The sequence below is a fragment of the Capra hircus genome, chromosome 1 (genome assembly GCF_001704415.2).
Source record: "Capra hircus breed San Clemente chromosome 1, ASM170441v1, whole genome shotgun sequence".
In the NCBI taxonomy this organism is placed as follows: domain Eukaryota; kingdom Metazoa; phylum Chordata; class Mammalia; order Artiodactyla; family Bovidae; genus Capra; species Capra hircus.
This window is the reverse complement of record NC_030808.1, coordinates 110,267,184-110,291,996: the sequence shown is the minus strand read 5'-3', so window position 1 is coordinate 110,291,996 and position 24,813 is coordinate 110,267,184. Positions and strand designations below refer to the sequence as shown.

Genomic DNA, 24,813 nt, shown 5'->3' with positions numbered 1-24,813 from the left:
GAAGAAGTGATGCTTTTGAACTGTGGTGTTGGAGAAGACTCTTGAGAGTCCCTTGGACTGCAAGGAAATCCAACCAGTCCATCATAAAGGAGATCAGTCCTGGGTGTTCATTGGAAGGACTGATGTTGAATCTGAAATTCTAATATTTTGGCCACCGGATGTGAAGAGCTGACTCATTTGAAAAGAGTCTGATGCTGGGAATGATTGAGGGCAGGAGGAGAAGAGGACAACAGAGTATGAGATGGTTGGATGGCATCACCAGCTCAGTGGACATGGGTTTGGGTGAACTCCAGGAGTTGGTGATGGACAGGGAGGCCTGGTGTGCTGTGGTTCATGGGGTCGCAAAGAGTCGGACACGACTGAGTGACTGAACTGAACTGAATCCATAGTTTCAAAATGTGTTACAAAAACACATGAAATTTTATACTTCTAGAAATGGTGTTGGAGAATTCTGTTTCATTATAACTTGTCAATATTAAATATACTCATTTTTGTTAAATCTTTGTTAATTTATTAGATTAAAATATTTTTTCAGTTTTCATTTCTCTGACTTCTAGTGATGTATGTTAAAAAAATTTTTTTTTACTCAGAATATTTATTTTTTTCTGGATTGCCTACTTATTGTCATTTGCTTATGTATATGTCTTTTATTCTTAAGGATTGGTGTAAAGCATTTGGTCCTCAAACACTATTAGTTAAGACTCTTGGCCATAAGTGATTAAAATCTAGCTTGAACTAACATAAGCAGAAAGTGTTTACTAGATCACAGATTTCAAGGAAAATTTGAACAGTGGAAGGATCTATGAAGCTAGGCTTCAGGAATAACCTGAACAAAGACATGACCACCCCTAAGATTTTCCTTTTTTTGATCTTTCAAGTCTACTTTTCTTTGTATTTTGCCTTTATTCTCTTAAACTGCAGATTGTATTTTTTTAGCTAAAGGAAAAGTTGTTGCCCACAATGCCTAAGTTTTCATTCTTAAGAGAGACTGCCTGCTGTCACACAGCCATGGGACATAGCCCAAGAAAATAATCCTGGATAAGCAGAGACATTACTTTGCCAACAAAGGTCCATCTAGTCAAGGCTCTGGTTTTTCCTGTGGTCATGTATGGATGTGAGAGTTGGACTGTGAAGAAGGCTGAGTGCCGAAGAATTGATGCTTTTGAACTGTGGTGTTGGAGAAGACTCTTGAGGGTCCCTTGGACTGCAAGGAGATCCAACCAGTCCATTCTGAGGGAGATCAGCCCTCGGATTTCTTTGGAAGGAATGATGCTAAAGCTGAAACTCCAGTACTTTGGCCACCTCATGTGAAGAGTTGACTCACTGGAAAAGACTCTGATGCTGGGAGGGATTGGGGTCAGGAGGAGAAGGGGATGACAGAGGATGGCATCACTGGCTTGATGGACATGAGTTTGAGTGAACTCCAGCAGTTGGTGATGGACAGGGAGGCCTGGCATGCTGTGATTCATGGGGTCACAAAGAGTTGGACATGACTGAGCGACTGAACTGAACTGAAGAGTTCTTACCCAGTTTAGGGCAGATATTTCTTCCACTAAGCCATTGAGGTTGGGTCAAAGAACATGGAAATTTCTGTGGCAGTCATATGAATGGTTGAAACTGTAAGAGTTGGGTAGAAAGAGGCAATTTCTTGCATAAAGCACTGATGATTCCCAAAAGAAAATTATATTAGGTGGACCAAATAGTAGGTAACTACTATTAGTAAGTGAAAAAAGATGATATCCAAGGATTTTATATGCTTGTTCATCCTTTAGGGTTGGTTAATCAATAGAAGAATATTTATCAATGCCTACTATGCTGCTAAAACTAAAGTCGCTCGTCGTGTCTGACTCTTTGTGACCCCCTGGGCTGTAGCCTACCAGGCTTCTCCATTCATGGGATTCTCCAGGCAAGAATACTGGAGTGGGTTACCATTTCCTTCTCTAGGGGATCTTCCTGACCCAGGGATCAAACCCAGGTCTTCCACATTGGAGGCAGAAGAAAATTAGAGATACCAAGGGAACATTTCATGCAAAGATGGGCTCGATAAAGGACAGAAATGATATGGACCTAACAGAAGCAGAAGATATTAAGAAGAGGTGGCAAGAATACACGGAAGAACTATAAAAAAAAGATCTTCAGAACCCAGATAATCATGATGATGTGATCACTAATCTAGAGCCAGACATCTTGGAATGTGAAGTCAAGTGGGCCTTAGAAAGCATCACTACAAACAAAGCTAGTGGAGGTGATGGAATTCCAGTTGAGCTGTTTCAAATCCTGAAAGATGATGCTGTGAAAGTGCTGCACTCAATATACCAGCAAATTTGGAAAACTCAGCAGTGGCTGCAGGACTGGAAAAGGTCAGTTTTCATTCCAATTCCAGAGAAAGGCAATGCCAAAGAATGCTCAAACTACCACACAATTGCATTCATCTCAGATGCTGGTAAGTTAATGCTCAAAATTCTCCAAGCCAGGCTTCAGCAATACGTGAACCGTGAACTACCTGATGTTCAAGCTGGTTTTAGAAAAGGCAGAGGAACCTGAGATCAAATTGCCAACATCTGCTGGATCATGGAAAAAGCAAGAGAGTTCCAGAAAAACATCTATTTCTGCTTAATTGACTATGCCAAAGCCTTTGACTGTGTGGCTCACAATAAACTGTGGAAAATTCTGAAAGAGATGGGAATACCAGACCACCTGACCTGCCTCTTGAGAAATCTGTATGCAGGTCAGGAAGCAACAGCTAGAACTGGACATGGAACAACAGACTGGTTCCAAATAGGAAAAGGAGTACGTCAGGCTGTATATTGTCACTCTGCTTATTTAACTTATATGCAGGGTACATCACAAGAAACGCTGGACTGGAAGAAACATAAGCTGGAATCAAGATTGCCGGGAGAAATATCAATAACCTCGGATATGCAGATGACACCACCCTTATGGCAGAAAGTGAAGAGGAACTAAAGAGCCTCTTGATGAAAGAGGAGAGCGAAAAAGTTGGCTTAAAGCTCAACATTCAGAAAATGAAGATCATGGCATCTGGTCCCATCACTTCATGGGAAATAGATGGGGAAACAGTGGAAACAGTGTCAGACTTTATTTTTTGGGGGTTCCAAAATCACTGCAGATGGTGACTGCAGCCATGAAATTGAAAGATGCTTACTCCTTGGAAGAAAAGTTATGACCAACCTAGATAGTATATTCAGAAGCAGAGACATTACTTTGCCAACTAAGGTCCGCCTAGTCAAGCCTATGGTTTTTCCTGTGGTCATGTATGGATGTGAGAGTTGGACTGTGAAGAAGGCTGAGCACCGAAGAATTGATGCTTTTGAACTGTGGTGTTGGAGAAGACTCTTGAGAGTCCCTTGGACTGCAAGGAGATCCAACCAGTCCATTCTGAAGGAGATCAACCCTGGGATTTCTTTGGAAGGAATGATGCTAAAGCTGAAGCCCCAGTACTTTGGACACCTCATGTGAAGAGTTGACTCCTTGGAAAAGACTGATGCTGGGAGAGATGGGGACAGGAGGAGAAGGGGATGACCCAGGATGAGATGGCTGGATGGCATCACGGACTCGATGGACGTGAGTCTGAGTGAACTCTGGGAGATGGTGGTGGACAAGGAGGCCTAGTGTGCTGTGATTCATGGGGTCGCAAAGAGTCAGACACAACTGAACGACTGAACTGAACTGAACTGAACCCAATATTACAGTTATATATTTTGTTGCTCAGTCATTCCAGTTCAGCCATTAGGAGCTCTTTCACATGGCACCTGTGCCCTTTTAACATGCCTCTGTCTTCCCTTGAACTCTTCCTTACTTTCAGGCATCATAAAATGTACTAGGCTCATTTTAAATTTTTCCTGCTCCACCCCTGCCAATGCAGGAGGTATAAGGGACATGGGTTATATATAACCTTGTCCTGTATTTTCCAAGTCTTCTGTAAATATGTTATCATACTTTCATAATTAAAAAAAATTAAAATACTAGATTATATAGAAATAAACATATGGTAAAGAAAAAATGTGATCATGGCATAACATGTAGCGCACTAGTGAATAATATCAACACTAGATAGAAAGATTATTTTAACTATTTTGGAAGGATGAGGGGAAGAAGGCTCTGTTTGTGTGCATGTGGTGTATGTGTGTGCGTGTGGTATATGTGCATATGTATATGTCTCTGTAGGTGTGTAGGTATGTATAGGAGGGTTAATTCTTTTTAGGATTGTGTTAGAGATTGCAAGCTACCCATCCCAACATACATTCTTCTTTCTTCCTTTGTAATAGAATTATGGATATATCTGGGGGTTAATCTTTCCAATTAAAACATTATATTTTTCAGATTCACTTTCAGCTAGGAACAGTCAGATATTTAGGTTCAGGAGAAGTATACACAGGTACTTCCAGGAAATCTCCTTGAAAGGGACAGAGGAGCCTTCTGCTGCTGGTGGTCTGGAATAGGAAAGTAATGGTCAGTGTTTTTGCCATTATCATAGACCATGAGAATAATGAACACACGCCACTTATAGTAGACCAGAGAGTTGAAAGGATCCTGGGGCTGTGATGATACACTCAAGCTATCATATATCAGCATTGGACTGGCTACCAATACGTTCATCTTATGTAAGATAATATACTTCTGTATATTTAAGTCATCATATTCAGGTCTCAGTTAAGTAGTAGAACCAGATCTTAACTGATTTGTAATTCACTAGGTAATATCTAAAATGAAATTTAAGAACTAACAGTGTAAGTATGTTATTTAATAATGTACAGGTAAATACAAGAATAAAAAAGTTGAAAGTAGTTATTTTTGGCAGTAAAAATTGGGGTAAAAGCAAATGATTAATATTTTTTCTAACTCAGTAAAATTTGACATTTAACAGGTATTACTTTGATAAAAGTTAAACTATTTGTTTAGGTACATTTTAATTAGTATTTCAAGTAAAAATACATCTTCATTGCAAAAATTCAAACAATACAGAAGATAAAGAGTACAAGTTATGCTTCCCTTCAATATTTGTTGCATTTCTTCTGCCTGTCAGTTCTACTCTCTCCCCAGGGATAATGGCTATTTGGCATGTTTCTCTGGAGAAGGCAATGGCAACCCACTCCAGTACTCTTGCCTGGTAAATCCCATGGACAGAGGAGTCTGGGAGACTGCAATCCATGAGGTTGCAAAGAGTTGGACATGACTGAGCGACTTCACTTTCACTTTTCACTTTTATGCTTTGGAGAAAGAAATGGCAACCCACTCCAGTGTTCTTGCCTGGAGAATCCCAGGGATGGCGGAGCCTGGTGGGCTGCTGTCTATGGGGTCGCACAGAGTCAGACACGACTGAAGTGATTTAGCAGCAGCAGCAGCAGCATGTTTCTCTCTATACTTTTTCTATACGTTCACTTTGCCTATAAAAGAGGCATAGTTTTCTCCTTTTATTTATTTCTATTAAAAGTATATTTAATTTTTAAAATTTTTATTGGCGTATAGTTGATTTATGATCTTGTGTTAGTTTCATGTGTACAGCAAAATGAATCAGTTGTACATATACATATATCCACTCATTTTAAAATATTATTTTCCAGTATAACCATTAAGAGTATTGAGTAGAAGTCCCTGTGCTACACACAGATTCTTATTAGGTTCTTATTAGTTATTTATTGAGATGGCCAAAACGTTCATTCAGGTTTTTCCATAAGATGATATGGAAAAACCTAAACAAATGTTTTGGCCAACCCAATATTTTTTATATAGTACTGTGTACATGTCAATCCCAACCTCCCAATTTATTTCTCCCCCTCCTCATTCCCTGGTAACTGTATGTTTGTCTTCTATATCTTATGAGTCTGCTTCTGTTCTGTAACTAAGTTCATTTATACACCTTTTTTACATTCCACATATAAGTGATATTATATGATATTTGTCTTTCTGTGTCTGACTTCACTCCGTATGACAGTTTCTAGGTCCATCCATGTTGGTGCAAATGGTATTATTTTGTTCTTTTTTATGGCTGAGTAACATTCCATGTATATATGTGTACCACATCTTCATCCATTCCTCTGCTGATGAACATTTAGGTTGCTTCCATGTCCTGGCTATTGTAAACAGTGCTGAAATGAAAAAAATGGTTCTAAATCTTTATAAAGTACTGATGAGGAAATATTTAGATTTATAATAGTTGTTATTTATTTATATTTTTAGGATTCAAGATGCAAGCATGAAGTTAAAAAGTTACCAAGATGAATTTCAGAGGGTACAGAAAGAATTGAGTCAGTTGCAACAGGAGTTAAAAATTAAACAAAAACAATCACAAATCTTCAGGTAAGTAAGATTCCTTAAAAAAAAATGGAAAGTTATAGTATTGAAAAGATACACTCATTTAATACTAAGTTTAGAAACATTCAAACACATTTTAATAATATAGTTTCTGTTTTTATATAGCTTAATGTTATAGTGTTGCTAAAAATGTAAACACTTTTTGAAAGCTATTACATCAACTGAATATTTTCACTGGTAACCTCTTTTGGGGGGCTGAGGGGCACGTGCTGAGTCCTTGTTGCAGTTGTGGGAGCTTCTCATTCCAGTGGCTTCTCTCCTTGTGGAGCAAGGGCTCTAGAGCATGTGTGGGCTTCAGTAGCTGTAGCTTGTGAGCTCAGCAGTGTGTGGTGCACAGGCTTAGTTTCTCAGAAAAATGTGGGATCTTCCCAAATCAGAAATCAAAGAACCCATGCCCTCTGCATTGGTAGGTGGATTCTTAACCACTGGACCACCAGGAAAATCCTGCCAGTAACATTTAAATCAGGCAAACACCTTGTTCTTATTTTCAGGGTCATTTAGAATGAAAGCACAGTAACTAATTCATTTTCCTCTTGACCAGTATTTCTTGGTGCATGTGATCTCCTGATAGTTCAGTGACATGAAAAGAATAGAATGGAGAAATTTTCTAACTGGATAGTAATAGACTTATAAATTTAGAAGTTTCCAACATAAAAGGTGTTAAATCTGTAATCTTCAGAGGGTTTATAATAACTAAAGGTAAAAACCAACAGTCTAAAAAAATAGGAAGTATTTTTAAAAAATAAATATATTGCACATATCAGAAAGAATGAATAATTTTCAAATTGAGTAACTTTTAGCTCTTAAAAAAGTGGAATAAGTTAAATGAATATTACAAATAGACACAGGTTCAGGTTGACTAAAATAATATGCCAGGGGAATATTTTTAATGTTCTTATTTTTTCCAAACTACTAGTTATTCTTAAAAATATTTTTCTGTTAAAAAAATGATCTGACTAATAATTTATATGGAGTGTCTGGTGAAAACCTGTTAACCATCTATGTTTCATTAATACCTTACACAAAACTGATGTTTGAATGAATGAATGAGTCTACTCACAAAACAGATGGTAACTTTTGTCATCAGAAATCTCTGCCTTTTCCTAGAAATCTATATTGAATCAGCAGGATACCACCCAGGTGACCTCAACTCTCCATTTTAGTCAGGACCATCAGTATTCAATCTTGGCTCCAACAATAGCTTTCGCCCAAGACTGCTAGGGAAACCCATTTTTTTATCCATAAATGCCATTATGGATGGCAGGATTGACTACATTTCAAAGGTTAGACTAGGACTAAATTAGATAATTAATGCTGCTTCAGAATATTATGGCCATTATGGACTGATATAGCTAGTCTTTATTATTTACATTTTACATGTAATTTGTAGTATTTTAAATTCTTGAAGAAACGTATACATCTTTAAATGCTATTTTTATTCTGTGTTCTAATTTTGTCATCATTTTACTGGTTATTTTTTCAAATGCTTTCTAAAGATCTATGATTTTTATATGAAAGTGAAAGTTAGTCACTTAGTCATGTCCGATTTTTTGTGACCCCATGGACTGCAGCCCTCCAGGCTTGTCCATGGAATTCTCCAGGCAAGAATACTGGAGTGGGTGGCCATTTCCTTGTATTCCTAGCTAAAAGATCACAAATTGGGAGTATGCTGCTGCTGCTAAGTCGCTTCAGTCGTGTCCGACTCTGTGCGACCCCATAGATGGCAGCCCACCAGGCTCCCCCGTTCCTGGGATTCTCCAGGCAAGAACACTGGAGTGGGTTGCCATTTCCTTCTCCTAATGCATGAAAGTGAAAAGTGAAAGGGAAGTCGCTCAGTCGTGTCCAACCCTTAGCATGGACTGCAGCCTACCAGGCTCTTCCATCCATGGGATTTTTCCAGGCAAGACTATTGGAGTGGGGTGCTATTGCCTTCTCTTAATTGGGAGTATGGGATCTGATTTATTTTTAAAAGTAGCATACTAAAAATTTTGAAAGTAACCATATAACTAGACACAATGTAAATAAAGTTTGTCACTGATGAATAAAGGTAATTACTTGTTTTATTAATGCTCTCAGTAGTAGGTGCATTGCATGGCAAAGAGCAATCAGGTGGAAATAAAATCAAACCCAAAGTTGTAGAGTTCAATGATTTTGTTGCCTTACTAAAGGCTCGTTTTAAACTAGTTTACTGATTATTTAAAAAGTATCTACTAGAACATAAAACTTTGAGTTTGCTGTGGATAAAGACAAGGAGCTTATAGTATTCTCTCTTAAGGTGGTAAGAAAAAGAAGCTTGAGCTTTAGCTACTCAGATGTAATCGTCTTAACCTGTGGAGCCCAAAAGGAACTTTCAAGAGATTAATGAACTATGTCTTTGATTCACTTTGCTCTTTTTAAATTATCCTCTCATTTGTTTAATTGCGATCCGGTTCAATCACCTAGCCTGCAACAAAGTGTTCTTCATGCTTTGTATTTTCCCTGACATCATTTCCAACCTGTCTCTTGCAAAGGGATGAGGAGGAGGAGTATCTGTGGTTTGCCTCAGTTAGCTCAGCACATCTGCTATTTAGACTAAAGTGTCTTTTGAGAATGGAAATTAACTTTTGAAAACCTGTAAAATAGATATTAAAAAACAGTGTGAAATATAGGTGTACTTCACTTTATGTAAAGAGGGAATGGCAACCCACTCCACTGTTCTTGCTTGGAGAACCCCATGGATAGAGGAGCCTAGCAGGCTGCGGTCCATAAGGTTGCAAAGAGCTGGACATGACTGAAGCAACTCAGCATGCATGCATGTGTATAACTCCAATATTCCAAATCAATCTATATTTGAAATATTTTAGACTAATGCTTACTTTTAAAGGATTCCTATTGTGAATCTTCTGTAAATTGTTTGAAATACACTTATCCTTTAATTTTTCTTATTTGTAAATAAATCCAGAGTCTGTCATTTCTGAAACTTTAAAGCCAACTCCCCAAATCTCTCACTTTCACAACAACTCTTCGGCCACATTAAGACTTCTAGTATTTACTTTTTTTTCTGATTCTCCCAACCATTTCGGACTTCTCTTTGTTTTCTACCCTTGATACTGCAGTTAATAACCTTATATATTTAAATAGCTTTTTGACATATAAATTACAAACTACAAAATCCACAACCTTTTAAGTGGATAATGTACTGATTTTTAGTAAACCTACTGAGTTGTGCAACCATTACCACTTCCAATATTAGAATATTTGGATAATCCTGAGGAGACCCTCATGCCATTTGCTGTTAATCTCTATCTTTACTGCCAATCCTAGGCAATTACTTATCTTCTTCCTGTTTTTATAGATTTGTATTTTTCTGAACAATTCAGTTACATGGACTCCTACAATGTGTTCTTTTATATCTGATATCTTTCACTGATATTTTTGACGTTCATCTATGCTGTATTTTTTCCTTTTCATTGCTAAATGGTATTCCATTGTATGAATTTACTCCATGTTATTTTTATTAGTTGAAAGACATTTGTTAGCATTTATTAGTTGAGAGACATTTGGGTTTTTTCTGCTTGTTGGTAGAATACTGCTACTGTAAACATTCACATACTTTATGTGGATGTATGTTTCATTTCTTTTGAGTAAATACCTAAGTATCAATAATTCAGAACTACTGAGTTGTACAGAACGTACTGGTCATAGCAAACACCCTCTTCCAACAACACGAGAAGACTCTAAACATAGACAACACCAGATAGTCAACACTGAAATCAGATTGATTATATTCTTTGCAACCAAAGATGAAGAAACTATATACAATCAGCAAAAACATGACCGGATGCTGACTATGGCTCAGATCATGAACTCCTTAGGTATGGGGAGGGAGGTGGGAGGGGGGTTCAAGATGGGGAACATGTGTACACCCATGGTAGATTCATGTTGATGTATGGCAAAACCAATACAATATTGTAAAGTAATTAGCCCCAATTAAAATAAATAAATTTATTTTAAAAAAAAAAGAAAAAAAAACTTAAAAAAAAAAGCCAAATTCAAACTTAAATTGAAGAAAGTATGGAAAACCACTAGACCATTCAGGTATGACCTGAATCAAATCCCTAATCATTATACAGTGGAAGTGAGAAATAGATTTAGGGGCCTAGATCTGATAGACAGATTCTCTGATGAACTATGGACAGATGTTCGTGACATCGTATAGGAGACAGGGGTCAAGACCATCCCCAAGAAAAAAAAATGCAAAAAAGCAAAATGGCTGTCTGAGGAGACCTGACAAGTACCTGTGAAAAGAAGAGAAGTGAAAAGCAAAGGTGAAAAGGAAAGATATACGCATCTGAATGCAGAGTTCCAAAGAATATCAAGAAAGAGATAAGAAAGCCTTCCTCAGTGATCAATGCAAAGAAATAGAGGAAAACAACAGAATGGGAAAGACTAGAGATCTCTTCAAGAAAGTTAGAGCCATCAAGGGAACATTTCATGCACATGTGGGCTCAATAAAGGACAGAAATGGTATGGACCTAACAGAAGCAGAAGATATTAAGAAGAGGTGGCAAGAATACACAGAAGAACTGTACAAAAAACAGTTTTATGACCCAGATAATCATGATGGTGTGATCACTCACCTAGAGCCAGACATCCTGGAATGTGAAGTCAAGTGGGCCTTAGAAAGCATCACTACGAACAAAGCTAGTGGAGGTGATGAATTCCAGTTGAGTTATTTAAAATCCTAAAAGATGAAGCTGTGAAAGTGCTGCACTCAATGTGTCAGCAAATTTGGAAAACAGCAGTGGCCACAGGACTGGAAAAGGTCAATTTTCATTCCAATTCCAAAGAAAGGCAGTGCCAAAGAATGCTCAAACTACCACACAATTGCACCATTTCACACACTAGTAAAGTAATGCTCAAAATTCTCAAGGCCACGCTTCAGCAATACATGAACCATGAACTTCCAGATATTCAAGCTGGTTTTAGAAAAGGCAGAGGAACCTGAGATCAAATTGCCAACATCTGCTGGATCTTCGAAAAAGCAAGAAAGTTCCAGAAAAACATCTATTTCTGTTTTATTGACCATGCCAAAGCCTTTGACTGTGTGGCTCACAATAAACTGTGGAAAATTCTGAAAGAAATGGGGATACCAGACCACCTGACCTGCCTCTTGAGAAACCTGTATGCAGGTCAGGAAGCAATGGTTAGACCTGGACATGGAACAACAGACTGGTTTCAAATAAGAAAAGCAGTATGTCAAGGCTGTATATTGTCACCCTGCTTGTTTAACATATATGCAGAGTACATCATGAGAAATGCTGGGCTGGCAGAAGCACAAGCTGGAATCAAGATTGCCATGAGAAATATCAATAACCTCAGATATGCAGATGACACCACCCTTATGGCAGAAAGTGAAGAGGAACTAAAGAGCCTCTTGATGAAAGTGAAAGAAGAGAATGAAAAAGTTAGCTTGAAGCTCAACATTCAGAAAATGAAGATCATGGCATCTGGTCCCATCACTTCACAGCCAATAGATGGGGAAACAGTGGCTGACTTTATTTTCTTGGGCTCCAAAATCACTGCAGATGGTGACTGCAGCCATGAAATTAAGAGACGCTTACTCCTTGGAAGGAAAGTTATGACTAACCTAGACAGCATATTAAAAAGCAGAGACATTGTTTTGCCAACAAAGGTCCGTCTAGTCAAGGCTATGGTTTCTCCAGTGGTCATGTATGGATGTGAGAGTTGGAGTATAAAGAAAGCTGAGCGCCAAAGAATTGATGCTTTTTTTTTTTTCCCTACTTTATTTATTTATTTATTTATTTTATTTTTTATTTTATTTTTTTTATTTTTTAGATTTTAAAATCTTTAATTCTTACATGCGTTCCCAAACATGAACCCCCCTCCCACCTCCCTCCCCACAACATCTCTCTGGGTCATCCCCATGCACCAGCCCCAAGCATACTGCACCCTACGTCAGACATGGACTGGCGATTCAATTCTTACATGATAGTATACATGTTAGAATTCCCATTCTCCCAAATCATCCCACCCTCTCCCTCTCCTTCTGAGTCCAAAAGTCCGTTATACACATCTGTGTCTTTTTTCCTGTCTTGCATACAGGGTCGTCATTGCCATCTTCCTAAATTCCATATATATGTGTTAGTATACTGTATTGATGTTTTTCTTTCTGGCTTACTTCACTCTGTATAATTGGCTCCATTTTCATCCATCTCATCAGAACTGATTCAAATGAATTCTTTTTAACGGCTGAGTAATACTCCATTGTGTATATGTACCACAGCTTTCTTATCCATTCATCTGCTGATGGACATCTAGGTTGTTTCCATGTCCTGGCTATTATAAACAGTGCTGCGATGAACATTGGGGTACATGTGTCTCTTTCAATTCTGGTTTCCTCCGTGTGTATGCCCAGCAGTGGGATTGCTGGGTCATACGGTAGTTCTATTTGCAATTTTTTAAGGAATCTCCACACTGTTCTCCATAGTGGCTGTACTAGTTTGCATTCCCACCAACAGTGTAGGAGGGTTCCCTTTTCTCCACACCCTCTCCAGCATTTATTGCTTGCAGATTTTTGGATCGCAGCCATTCTGACTGGTGTGAAGTGGTACCTCATTGTGGTTTTGATTTGCATTTCTCTAATAATGAGTGATGTTGAGCATCTTTTCATGTGTTTGTTAGCCATCCGTATGTCTTCTTTGGAGAAATGTCTATTTAGTTCTTTGGCCCATTTTTTGATTGGGTCGTTTATTTTTCTGGCCTTGCGCAGGGGCCATGCTAATCTTCTCTGTATCGTTCCAATTTTAGTATATGTGCTGCCGAAGCGAGCACAGAATTGATGCTTTTGAACTGTGTTGTTGGAAAAGACTCTTGAGAGTCCCTTGGACTGCAAGAAGATCCAACCAGTCCATCCTAAAGGAGACCAGTCCTGGGTGTTCATTTGAAGGACTGATGTTGAAACTGAAACTGATATTTTGGCCACCTGATGCGAAGAGCTGACCCATTTGAAAAGACCTTGATGTTGGGAAGGATTGAAGGCAGGAGGAGAAGGGGAGGACAGAGGATGAGATCGTTAGATGGCATCACCGACTCAATGGACATGAGTTTGGGTAAACTGAACCCAAACTGCGTGACTGAACTGAACTGAGTGACTGAACTGACCTAAACAACTGATGGTAAATTGATATTTAACTCTTAAGAAACTACCAAATTATTTTGCAAAGTGGCTGTACCTATATTCCTACCAGGAATGAAGATTCTACTTTTTCTTTGTTCTTGCCAACTTTTTTTATTGTCTTTTTTTTATAATAGCCATTCTAGAAGCTGTGAAATTGTACTTCACTGTGCTTTGATATGTGTTTCCAAAATGACTAATGGTGTTGGGCATTTTTTCATATGTTTATTAACCATTTGCATGGTTATTTGCTGAAATATATTAAACTATTTTGTCCATTTTTTCACTGGTTTGTTTTCTTGTTATCAGATTGTAAGAGTTCTTTGTATGTTCTGGTTACAAGTCTGTTATTTGAAATATGATTTGCAAATTTTTCTCCCAGGCTGTGGCATATCTTTTCATTTTCATAATTGTGTCTTTTTGAAGAACAAAAGTTGTTATTTTCAGTGGAATACAATTTAATCAATGTTCTCTTTTATGGATTGTGCTTTTGGTAATGTATCGAAGAATTCTGCTTAACCAAAGGTCACAAGATTTTTTCCAGTAGTTTGTTCTAAAGGTTTTAGAGTTTTAGGTCTTAAATTTAAGTCAGTGATCCATTTTAACTTTTGTGAATGATGTAAAGGAAGGATCTAAATTCATCTTGTTTTCATGTTCGATTGTTCTCTGTAAAGGACTTTACCAATACTCTACTACTTTTACCGCTGCTTATTTACCCTTAAAATCCTAATCTTTATATCTACATATAGAGTGTTATACACCAGGTCCTCAATTTCCCCAATACTATTCTAATTCCTCAATATTCTGCTTAAAATTCTTTGTGCTACTTATCTCTCAGCAGCTATGTGTCTTGCCTTATATATTTCAGGAAGAGAATTAAAAGTTATCAATACAGGCATATTTCCTGTGACTCAAATGATACTTAAGTTTCAGAGCCCCCCCCACCCCCCCAAGCTTCTGGTAGTGCCCCTGGCAAAAGTAGGTTGGTTTTAATTTGTAGGATAAATTTAAATTGTAAAAACTCTGTCTCTGTGTTATAATTTCCCTTATCTTACTTTGGGATAGTCACTGGCATTTGGGGGATCTGAAAGGGAAAGTCAAGTTGTACATTGTATACAGTATACCTTGTAACTGCCATTTAGAAAGACATTTTCAGTTCAGTTCAGTTCAGTTGCTCAGTCATGTCCGACTCTTTGTGACCCCATGAATCGCAGCACGCCAGGCCTCCCTGTCCATCACCATCTCCCAGAGTTCACTCAGACTCACGTCCATCGAGTTCGTGACGCCATCCAGCCATCTCATCCTGGGTCGTCCCCTTCTCCTCCTGCCCCCAATCTCTCCCAGCATCAGAGTCTTTTCCAATGAGTCAACTCTTCGCATGAGGTGTCCAAAGTACTGGAGCTTCAGCTTTAGCATCATTCCTTCCAAAGAAATCCCAGGGTTGATCTCCTTTAGAATGGACTGGCTGGACATTTTAGACTGCATTAATTACACAAGCAAGACATTGAAGATTAAAAATCAGGGTGTATATGGATTTTTTAAATTAATGAAATAAAAGCAATGAAGATGAACAATTTAAACAATAGAAATTATTCTGTCATGAAGAAACAAATTTTAACTTCTTTTTAGATTAAATCATAAGAGATACATTTTCAGTAAAATTTCTTGGATTATTTTGTAATCCATTCAATGAAGAGGAGTTCAAAATTTGAATACATTGAGGAGAAAGATTTAAGTTTCTTGCTGATTTGATAAAAGCTGAATTTGACATTACTGAATATAGCATAGAATGATGGTATACTATTTCAGGACGTCTGAGATAAACTGGTACATTAGTTTCATCATTTCAAAGATAATTTAAGGTGTCATTTTCTGATAAAACTTGAAATTCCAAAAATTTATCATATATGAAAGATTTTCATAAGGATTTTTCCAAATTTGACAATGCTTAATATTTAAATGATATTACCAATAATGGACTCTAAAGCTTAAAGAATCTTTCTAAATTACCACTGATAATAAAACTAATGGCCGTGCTAGATGAAAAGCTGTATAATTTTTATATTCTCTTCGCATAAAGTATTATTATACAGTGGTTCTCATATGAAAAGGTGCTTGTGAAGCATGTAGCCAAAAATTGTAGGCAAAAAGTATTGTAGAGCTGTTACTTACTTAAAAGTTATATTGTGTTTCAGTATTTTGTGATATTGATGGGATTTATTAACATTTACAGTTGTTTTTGTAATGATTTTTCTCAATCTACAAATAAGTACACACTTTTAAACCTTTTTGTAGTCATCTTTTAGAACAAAGCCATCCTTCTATCCACACCGATCATGTAAGATCTAGGCTCTACAAAATGTGATGGAAATGCTCTTATTTAAGAAGCTTGAATTTTCTGTTTCCTGCCCTTTTCCCTGCAGAAGCACATGCATCCACAACATTCTTCTATTAAATATCTCTTTGGGCCTTGACCCCCAGGTACATTGCTTGCTCTCAGCACCTTACATTGGGCCCATTAGCCGCTTAATCTTTACTTAGTTCATAGTTCTTATCTCTTTTTCTTACCATTTACTGGCTTTATGTTTAAAACCCTATTCTCACTACTGGGCCCCTTGATTTAGTGATCTATATGGACTCTCTCTTTCATTTTTTTTTTTTTTTAAACTGAGGTTCGAGTGATTTACAGTGTTGTGCTAATTTCTGCTATAAAGGAAAGTGATTCAATTATATATGTATATATACATTCTTTTTTTGTATTCTTTTCCATTATGATTTATCTCAGGATATTGAATATAGTTCCCTGTGCTATATGCTGCTGCTGCTAAGTCACTTAAGTCATGTCCGACTCTGTGCGATCCCATAGATGGCAGCCCACCAGGCTCCCCCGTCCCTGGGATTCTCCTGGCAAGAACACTGGAGTGGGTTGCCATTTCCTTCTCCAATGCATGAAAGTGAAAAGTGAAAGTGAAGTTGCTCAGTTGTGTCTGACTCTTAGCAACCCCATGGACTGCAGCCTACCAGGCTCCTCCGTCCATAGGATTTTCCAGGCAAGAGTACTGGAGTGGGGTGCCATTGCCTTCTTTGCCTGTGCTATATAGTAGGACCTTATTGTTTATCTGTTCTATACGTAATAGCTTGCATCTGCTAACCCAACCTCCCAATCCATTCCTCCCTCACCCCACCCTTTCTTTGATTGAGGAACCCCTGTGGCTTTTGATCACTCACATGGACCTTAGTTGACCACACAAAATGACACCACCCTTCTTCCTAACAAAGTCTAATCTTTCAGCCTTTGTTTTACATCTGTCCTTTCTACCTCTTTGCACAAGAGATGATCACATCTCTTGCATGTGTTTTAGTCTCTGTGACTGCACTCCTACTCAGCTATGTACACACTCAGGTGTCTCCCATCCTAATAAACTATTCTACTGTGGATCTTCTTTCTCTCCTTGTTGCCTCAGTCAAGGTTCTTGATTGCACATAACTATTTCCTCTTTTCTGCTTTACTGCTCAGTCTTTTCCTACCTGACATCTCTGAAATTGCCAAAGGCCTCCTCAATACCAGGCATAATGGACTGTTTAGCCTTTATCTGAGGACTAAAATACTGACCACTACTCTTTCTTTAAATTCTCTTACCCCTGGCCTTTCAGACATTATCCTTTTGTTTGTTTGTCTGTTTTTCCTGACACACTGATTGCTCCTACCTCGTCTCCTTTGAGAGATTCTTTTCTGTTTTATTCCCATAAATATTGGTGTTGCCCAGTATTTTATCCTCAGTACTTCTTACTTCTTTATCCCTCAGCTGAGTGATTTTTTTTCAATCATTCATTCATTCATCAGTATGTATTGAGTATATACTATGTGGTAGGTACTGTGCTAAGTGCTAGGGAGACTGTGATGAACAAGACAGATACACTCTCTGCATAATAGGTCTTAGTCTACTTAGGGAGATAAATATTAACAAAATAATTAACTGCCATGGTTTCAGTCCTCTTCTTTTTCTGATAACACTCAGATCTGTTTGCATCTTGCTTGATCTGTTAGGTAAATGTTAGCCAGGACATCTGAAGTAATGAAAATCATTGGGATGACAAAACACATGTGGTTACTTTGAGTTGTGGCATTTGATGAAGCAGAAGCACTGGATCAGTCACTTAAAAAGTTACACTTATTATTACCCCATGTTTTATACTGCCTATAGGGCCATAGCACAGGAAGAATGCTGTCTACAAATTTGAGACTCTCTTTTAGGCTCAGACACTGAGTCACTTTTGACTTAATTTTCTTCAAATGTTTGCTGTTAATTTTTAAAGAATAATAGAAAAAAATGTATAAGAGGATAGTTAGCCATCTTTATTTATAGTTAAAAATAACAACACAATGGAAATGAATTGGGGTGATCATATTACCTCAGTCTTTCTGGAATATCCTGTTTATATGTTGTCTTGGCATAATGTAGAGAGCACCTCCTTTCACTTTCAAAATTGTCTCCATTTGAGTGGTAGATTATATGGTTACTGTAAAACCATTTTTCAAAGAAATTTTTTAAAAATAATTGTTATTATGCCTGCAATTTTTTTAAATCCTAATTTTTCTTTACTACTTTACAGTCAGAGATTGATGGAATACAAATATTTCTGGACTAAGACTCTTGCATTGCTTACTTTTACTAAAAGCGAGCTGAACAGTATTAAAAATGAAGTATATGATCATTTTAAAAACTGGACTTCACTGAAGAGAGAAGTTTTTCTACAAATTAAATCAATAAGTGAAACAGCTTTGACAGGTTTGTTAAATATATTTAAAATATAACCATCCTTTTTCTGTAAATTGTACATCATAAGTAATAGAATAATGATATTTCACTGTATGTGATGGGAATTATGATTAATTTTAAACCTATTATTTCTTTAGATGACCATTAAAATCTATTCCAACCCCAAAATTCAATAATTATAAGCCTGATCTAAGATAAGCTCTGATATGTCAGTCTTGAACAGTGGCCGGAAGTCTGGTTATTCCTGTTAAATGTACAAATTTGTATTTTAAAACTTTATCTTCTGTTAATGACTGATCAGATTAGATCTAATTAGATCAGATTTCCCGCAGATAACAATTATATATTCTGGACAAAATAGCTACTTGAGAACACTGGAGAGTGACCAAGTCTAAACACATGGAAGGAACATTTTAAAAAATTGAAAGAAGGTCTATAACTGTTTGAAAAAAGCCAATCTAAAAAGGCCATACACTGGATGATTCCAGCTATATGATGTTCTGGAAAAGGCAAGACTGTGGAGATAGAAAAGAAATCAGTGGTTGCCAGGATAAGAGGGAAGGATAATAGGTAGAGCATGGAGGGTTTGAGGACAGTGAAACTATTTTGTATGCTATGGACCACGCAGAAGCGTGGCCAAGAGGAGCTACCCCTCGCCCAAGGTCAGGGGTGGCGACCGAGAGTGCTAAGTTGCATCGGTACAGAAGCGGCCGAGAGGAGCTACCCCATGTCCAAGGTTGGGGCGGCAGCTGAGAGGAGCAACCCCACTTCCAAGGAGCGGTGGCTGTGTGGGCGAAGGAGGGACAAGAGGAGCTACTCCACATTCAAGGTCAGGAAGGGTGGCCTTGAGATACCCCTCGTCCAAGGTAAGGAGCAGTGGCTGTGCTTTGCTGGAGCAGCCGTGAAGAGATACCCCATGTCCAAAGTAAGAGAAATCCAAGTAAGACAGTAGGTGTTGTGAGAGGCATCAGAGGGCAGACACACTGAAACCATACTCACAGAAAACTAGTCAATCTAATCACATTAGGACCACAGCCTTGTCTAACTCAATGAAACTAGGCCGTGCCTTGTGGGGCCACCCAAGACCGGGGGGTCATGGTGGAAAGGTCTGACAGAATGTGGTCCACTGGAGAAGGGAATGGCAAACCACTTTAGTTTTCTTTCCTTGAGAACCCAATGAACAGTTTGAAAAGGCAAAATGATAGGATACTTAAAGGGGAACTCCCCGGGTCATTAGGTGCCCAATATGCTACAGGAGATTAGTGGAGAAATAACTCCAGAAAGAATGAAGGGATGGAGCCAAAGCAAAAACAATACCCAGTTGTAGATGTTACTGGTGATAGAAACAAGGTCTGATGCTGTAAAGAGCAATACTGCAGAGGAACCTGGAATGTCAGGTCCATGAATCAAGGCAAATTGGAAGTGGTCAAACAGGAGATGGCAAGAGTGAACGTCAACATTCTAGGAATCAGTGAACTAAAATAGACTGGAATGGGTGAATTTAACTCAGATGACTGTTATATGTACTACTGTGGGCAGGAATCCCTTAGAAGAAATGGAGTAGCCATCATGGTCAGCAAAAGAGTCTGAATGCAGTTCTTGGATGCAGTCTCAAAAACGACAGAATGATCTTGTTCGTTTCCAAGGCAAACCATTTAATATCACAGTAATCCAAGTCTATCCCCCAACCAGTAATGCTGAAGAAGCTGAAGTTGAATGGTTCTATGAAGACCTACAAGACCTTTTAGAACTAACACCCAAAAAAGATGTCCTTTTTATTATAGGGGACTGGAATGCAAAAGTAGGAAGTCAAGAAACACCTGGAGTAACAGGCAAATTTGGCCTTGGAGTACAGAATGAAGCAGGGCAAAGGCTAACAGAGTTTTGCCAAGACAACGCACTGGTCATAGCAGATACCCTCTTCCAACAACACAAGAGAAGACTCTACACATGGACATCACCAGATGGTCAACACCGAAATCAGATTGGTTATATTCTTTGCAGCCAAAGATGGAGAAACTCTATACAGTCAGCAAAAACAAGACTGGGAGCTGACTGTAGCTCAGATCATGCACTCCTTAATGCCAAATTCAGACTTAAATTGAAGAAAGTGGGAAAACCACTAGACCATTCAGGTATAACCTAAATCAAATCCCTTATGATTATACAGTGGAATGAGAAATAGATTTAAGGGACTAGATCTGATAGACAGAATGCTTGATGAACTATGGACTGAGGTTTGTGACACTGTACAGGAGACAGGGATCAAGACCATCCCCAAGAAAAAGAAATGCAAAACAGCAAAATAGCTGTCTGAGGAGACCTGACAAATAGCTGTGAAAAGAAGAGAAGTGAAAAGCAAAGGAGAAAAGGAAAGATATATGCATCTGAATACAGTGTTCCAAAGAATAGCAAGGAGAGATAAGAAAGCTTTCCTCAGCATCAATGCAAAGAAATAGAGGAAAACAACAGAATGGGAAAGACTAGAGATCTCTCCAAGAAAATTAGAGCTATCAAGGGAACATTTCATGCAAATATGGGCTCAATAAAGGACAGAAATGGTATGGACCTAACAGAAGCAGGAGAAGCAAAAAAAGACACAGATGTGTATAGCGGACTTTTGGACTCAGAGGGAGAGGGAGAGGGTGGGATGATTTGGGAGAATGGCATTGAAACATGTATACTATCATGTAAGAATCGAATCACCAGTCTATGTCCGATGCAGGATACAGCATGCTTGGGGCTGGTGCACGGGGATGACCCAGAGAGATGTTCTGGGAAGGGAGGTGGGAGGGGGGTTCATGTTTGGGATCGCATGTACACCCGTGGTGGATTCATGTCAATGTATGGCAAAACCAATACAGTATTGTAAAGTAAAATTAAAAAAAAAAAAAAAAAGACGAGGTGGCAAGAATACACAGAAGAACTGTACAAAAAAGATCTTCATGACCCAGATAATCATGATAGTGTGATCACTCACCTAGAGCCAGACATCCTGGAATGTGAAGTCAAGTGGGGCTTAGAAAGCATCACTATGAACAAAGCTAATGGAGGTGATGGAATTCCAGTTGAGCTATTTCAAATCCTGAAAGATGATGCTGTGAAAGTGCTGCACTCAATATGCCAGCAAATTTGAAAAACTCAGCAGTGGCCACAGGACTGGAAAAGGTCAATTTTCATTCCAATCCCAAAGAAAGGCAATGCCAAAGAATGCTCAAACTACTGCACAATTTCACTCATCTCACACGCTAGTAAAGTAATGCTCAAAATTCTGCAAGCCAGGCTTCAGCAGTACGTGAACTGTGAACTTCCTGATGTTCAAGCTGGTTTTAGAAAAAGCAGAGGAACCAGAGATCAAATTGCCAACATCCTCTGGATCATGGAAAAAGCAAGAGAGTTCCAGAAAAACATCTATTTCTGCTTAATTGACTATGCCAAAGCCTTTGACTGTGTGGATCACAATAAACTGTGGAAAATTCTTAAAGAGATGGGAATACCAGACCACCTGACCTGCCTCTTGAGAAATCTGTATGCAGGTCAGGAAGCAACAGCTAGAACTGAACATGGAACAACAGACTGGTTCCAAATAGGAAAAGGAGTACATCAAGGCTGTATATTGTCACCCTGCTTATTTAACTTCTATGCAGAGTACATCATGAGAAACGCTGGACTGGAAGAAGCACAAACTGGAATCAAGATTTCTGGGAGAAATATCAATAATCTCAGATATGCAGATGACACCACCCTTATGGTAGAAAGTAAAGAGGAACTAAAAAACCTCTTGATGAAAGTGAAAGAGGAGAATGAAAAAGTTGGCTTAAAGCTCAACATTCAGAAAACGAAGATCATGGCATCTGGTCCCATCACTTCATGGGAAATAGTTGTGGAAACAGTGGAAACAGTGTCAGACTTTAATTTTTTGGGTGCCAAAATCACCGTAGATGGTGATTGCAGCCATGAAATTAAAAGATGCCCACTCCTTGGAAGGAAAGTTATGAACAACCTAGATAGCATATTGCAAAGCAGAGATATTACTCTGCCAACAAAGGTCCATCTAGTCAAGGCTATGGTTTTTCCAGTAGTCATGTATGGATGTGAGAGTTGGACTATGAAGAAAGCTGAGCACTGAAGAATTGATGCTTTTGAACTGTGGTGTTGGAGAAGACTCTTGAGAGTCCCTTGGACTGCAAGGAGATCCAACCAGTCCATCCTGAAGGAGATCAGTCCTGGGTGTTCATTAGAAGGACTGATGCTGAAGCTGAAAGTCCAATACTTTGGCTACCTCATGCGAAGGGTTGACTCATTGGAAAAGACCCTGATGCTGGGAGGGATTGGGGGCAGGAGGAAAAGGGGATGACAGAGGATGAGATGGCTGGATGGTATCACCGACTCAATGGACAAGAATTTGAGTGAACTCCTGAGGGATGTGATGGACAGGGAGGCCTGGCGTTGTGTGATTCATGAAGTCGCAAAGAATGGGACACGACTCAGCCAGTGAACTGAACTGATAATGATGAATATGTGTCTTTATACATTTTGTCAAAACCCATAGAACTAGATCACTGAGAGTGTACCCTTAATGTAAATATAGATTTATGATAATGATGTGCCAGTGCAGGTTCATTAATTGTAATAAATTTACCACTCTGGAGCAGAATGTTGATGGTGGAGAAGCCATGCATATGTCGGGGGCAGAGAGTATATGGGAATTCTCTGTACTTTCTGCTTAATTTTGCTATGAACTTAAAACTGATCTAAAAAAATATATTATTTTTTTAATTAAAAGAAGGGAATAGCACTGGTTGAATTCCTTGTTTTTTGTTGTTGTTTGTTTTGGTGTTTATTAAATGACTGTTAGATTGAGGGCAGTGTACAATCTAATCCATGCTAGGATGGTAAAACTTTGACAAAATCTGTGTCTTTTTGGTTTGAAAACTTGTGGACAGCTATCAAGGCAGGCCTAGCTTTGAGAAGTGAGAGAATACCCTCAAAAAGAGATAGAACGAGAGAGCTCAACTTTCGCTTATAAATTCTTCCAGATCTTTGGCTTATCCCTGAAATACATGTGCACAAGAAAGACTTTAAACAGCTCATCTAAGGTTAAACTGACGTTACTGCTACTTACCCTAAGGGGAAACAGTCTTAAATATTTGAGTCAGCCAAGTTAACTACTTGTTAAGGCAAGACTACTAGAGTGGGTTGTCATGCTTTCCTCCAGGGGATCTTCCTGACCCAGGGATCGAACACACGTCTCCTACATTGCAGGAAGATTCTTTACCTACTGAGCCATTGGGGAAGCCCACTAAAACAAAGCATTACCAAAAAAAAAAAAGAAAATCAATACTCTAGAGGAACGTAATAGAATCCAGCATCTCCATAACATAACATCCACAGCATTTAGGATATGATCCCAGACCACTTGTTCTGGGAAGAAATGGAAAGATGGCTAATACTCAAGAGTAGACAGTCAATACAGACCAGCCTTGAACTGGACTAGATGATGCAATTAACTGACTAGGATTTCAAATCAGCCATTAACTATGTTCAGTGACATAGAGGAAAATAAGCTAAGAATGAATGAAAGTATAGAAAATCTCAGCAAAAAACTATTAAACATTGGAAATTCAAGAATTTTAAAATATAATACCTAAAATAAAAATCTACTGGATAGACTTTTATATCATATTGTGATTACCAAAGAAAGAATCAGTGAACTTTAAGATAGATCAATTGAAATTATTCAATTTGAAGAAGAGAGATATACATTGAAAAAAATGAACAGGAAAGGATTAAAATATACTATAATTAATAAGTATCAGTAAATATGAAATTCCTTTTACCTTTAAATTGAAAATTATCTGTGCTCATTTAAAGCTAAAATTATAACACTATATTGTGGGGCTTATAAAGTATTTTCATTTAACTTTTAACATATGACAACCAGAGCATAAAGAACAGAAGGATGGGGTAATAGATCCATATAGTTCCATGCTTTTGTATTTTATGTGACATGGTGCAGTATTCAATATATGTAGACTAAGAAGTTAAGGATGTATAATCCCTACATCAACCACTAAGACAAACACCAAAAGCTATTAAAAAGGTAATAATAATGGAGAATTAACATCACCCAACTTAAGATTTATTATAAAATCACAGTAAACAAGTCACTGTAATACTGGCATATGAATCAACAATAGATCAGTGAAACAAAATAGCCTTGTAAATGACACCTGTTGATATGACCATTTCGCTTTTGACAAGGCACCAAAACAATTCAATGGGAAAAGAAAGTCTTTCAACAAATTGTGCTGGAATAACTAAATACTGATGTGGGAAAATTGACTCCTATATCACATTGTACATAAAAATTAATTCAGGATATATCAGAGCTAAATATAAAAGCTAAAACAAGGAACACCAAAATATCTTTATGAATTGATAGTAAATGAAGGTTTCTCAGAGAGGACAGAAGTAAGAACTACCCCCCAAAAATTGATTAATTAGACTTCATCAAAATTA

The 24,813-nt window shown here is 38.1% G+C and overlaps 1 protein-coding gene across 1 annotated transcript in view; it reads left to right on the top strand.

The window, feature by feature from the left end:
- The window catches only part of LEKR1 (leucine, glutamate and lysine rich 1), a 199,498-nt gene that overhangs the window by 38,657 nt on the left and 136,028 nt on the right, over positions 1-24,813 (top strand). The window contains exons 2-3 of the mRNA XM_018050376.1: positions 6,199-6,318; positions 18,125-18,300. Coding sequence (XP_017905865.1) covers positions 6,199-6,318; positions 18,125-18,300 — 296 coding nt within the window. The remainder of the gene's footprint in view (positions 1-6,198; positions 6,319-18,124; positions 18,301-24,813) is intronic.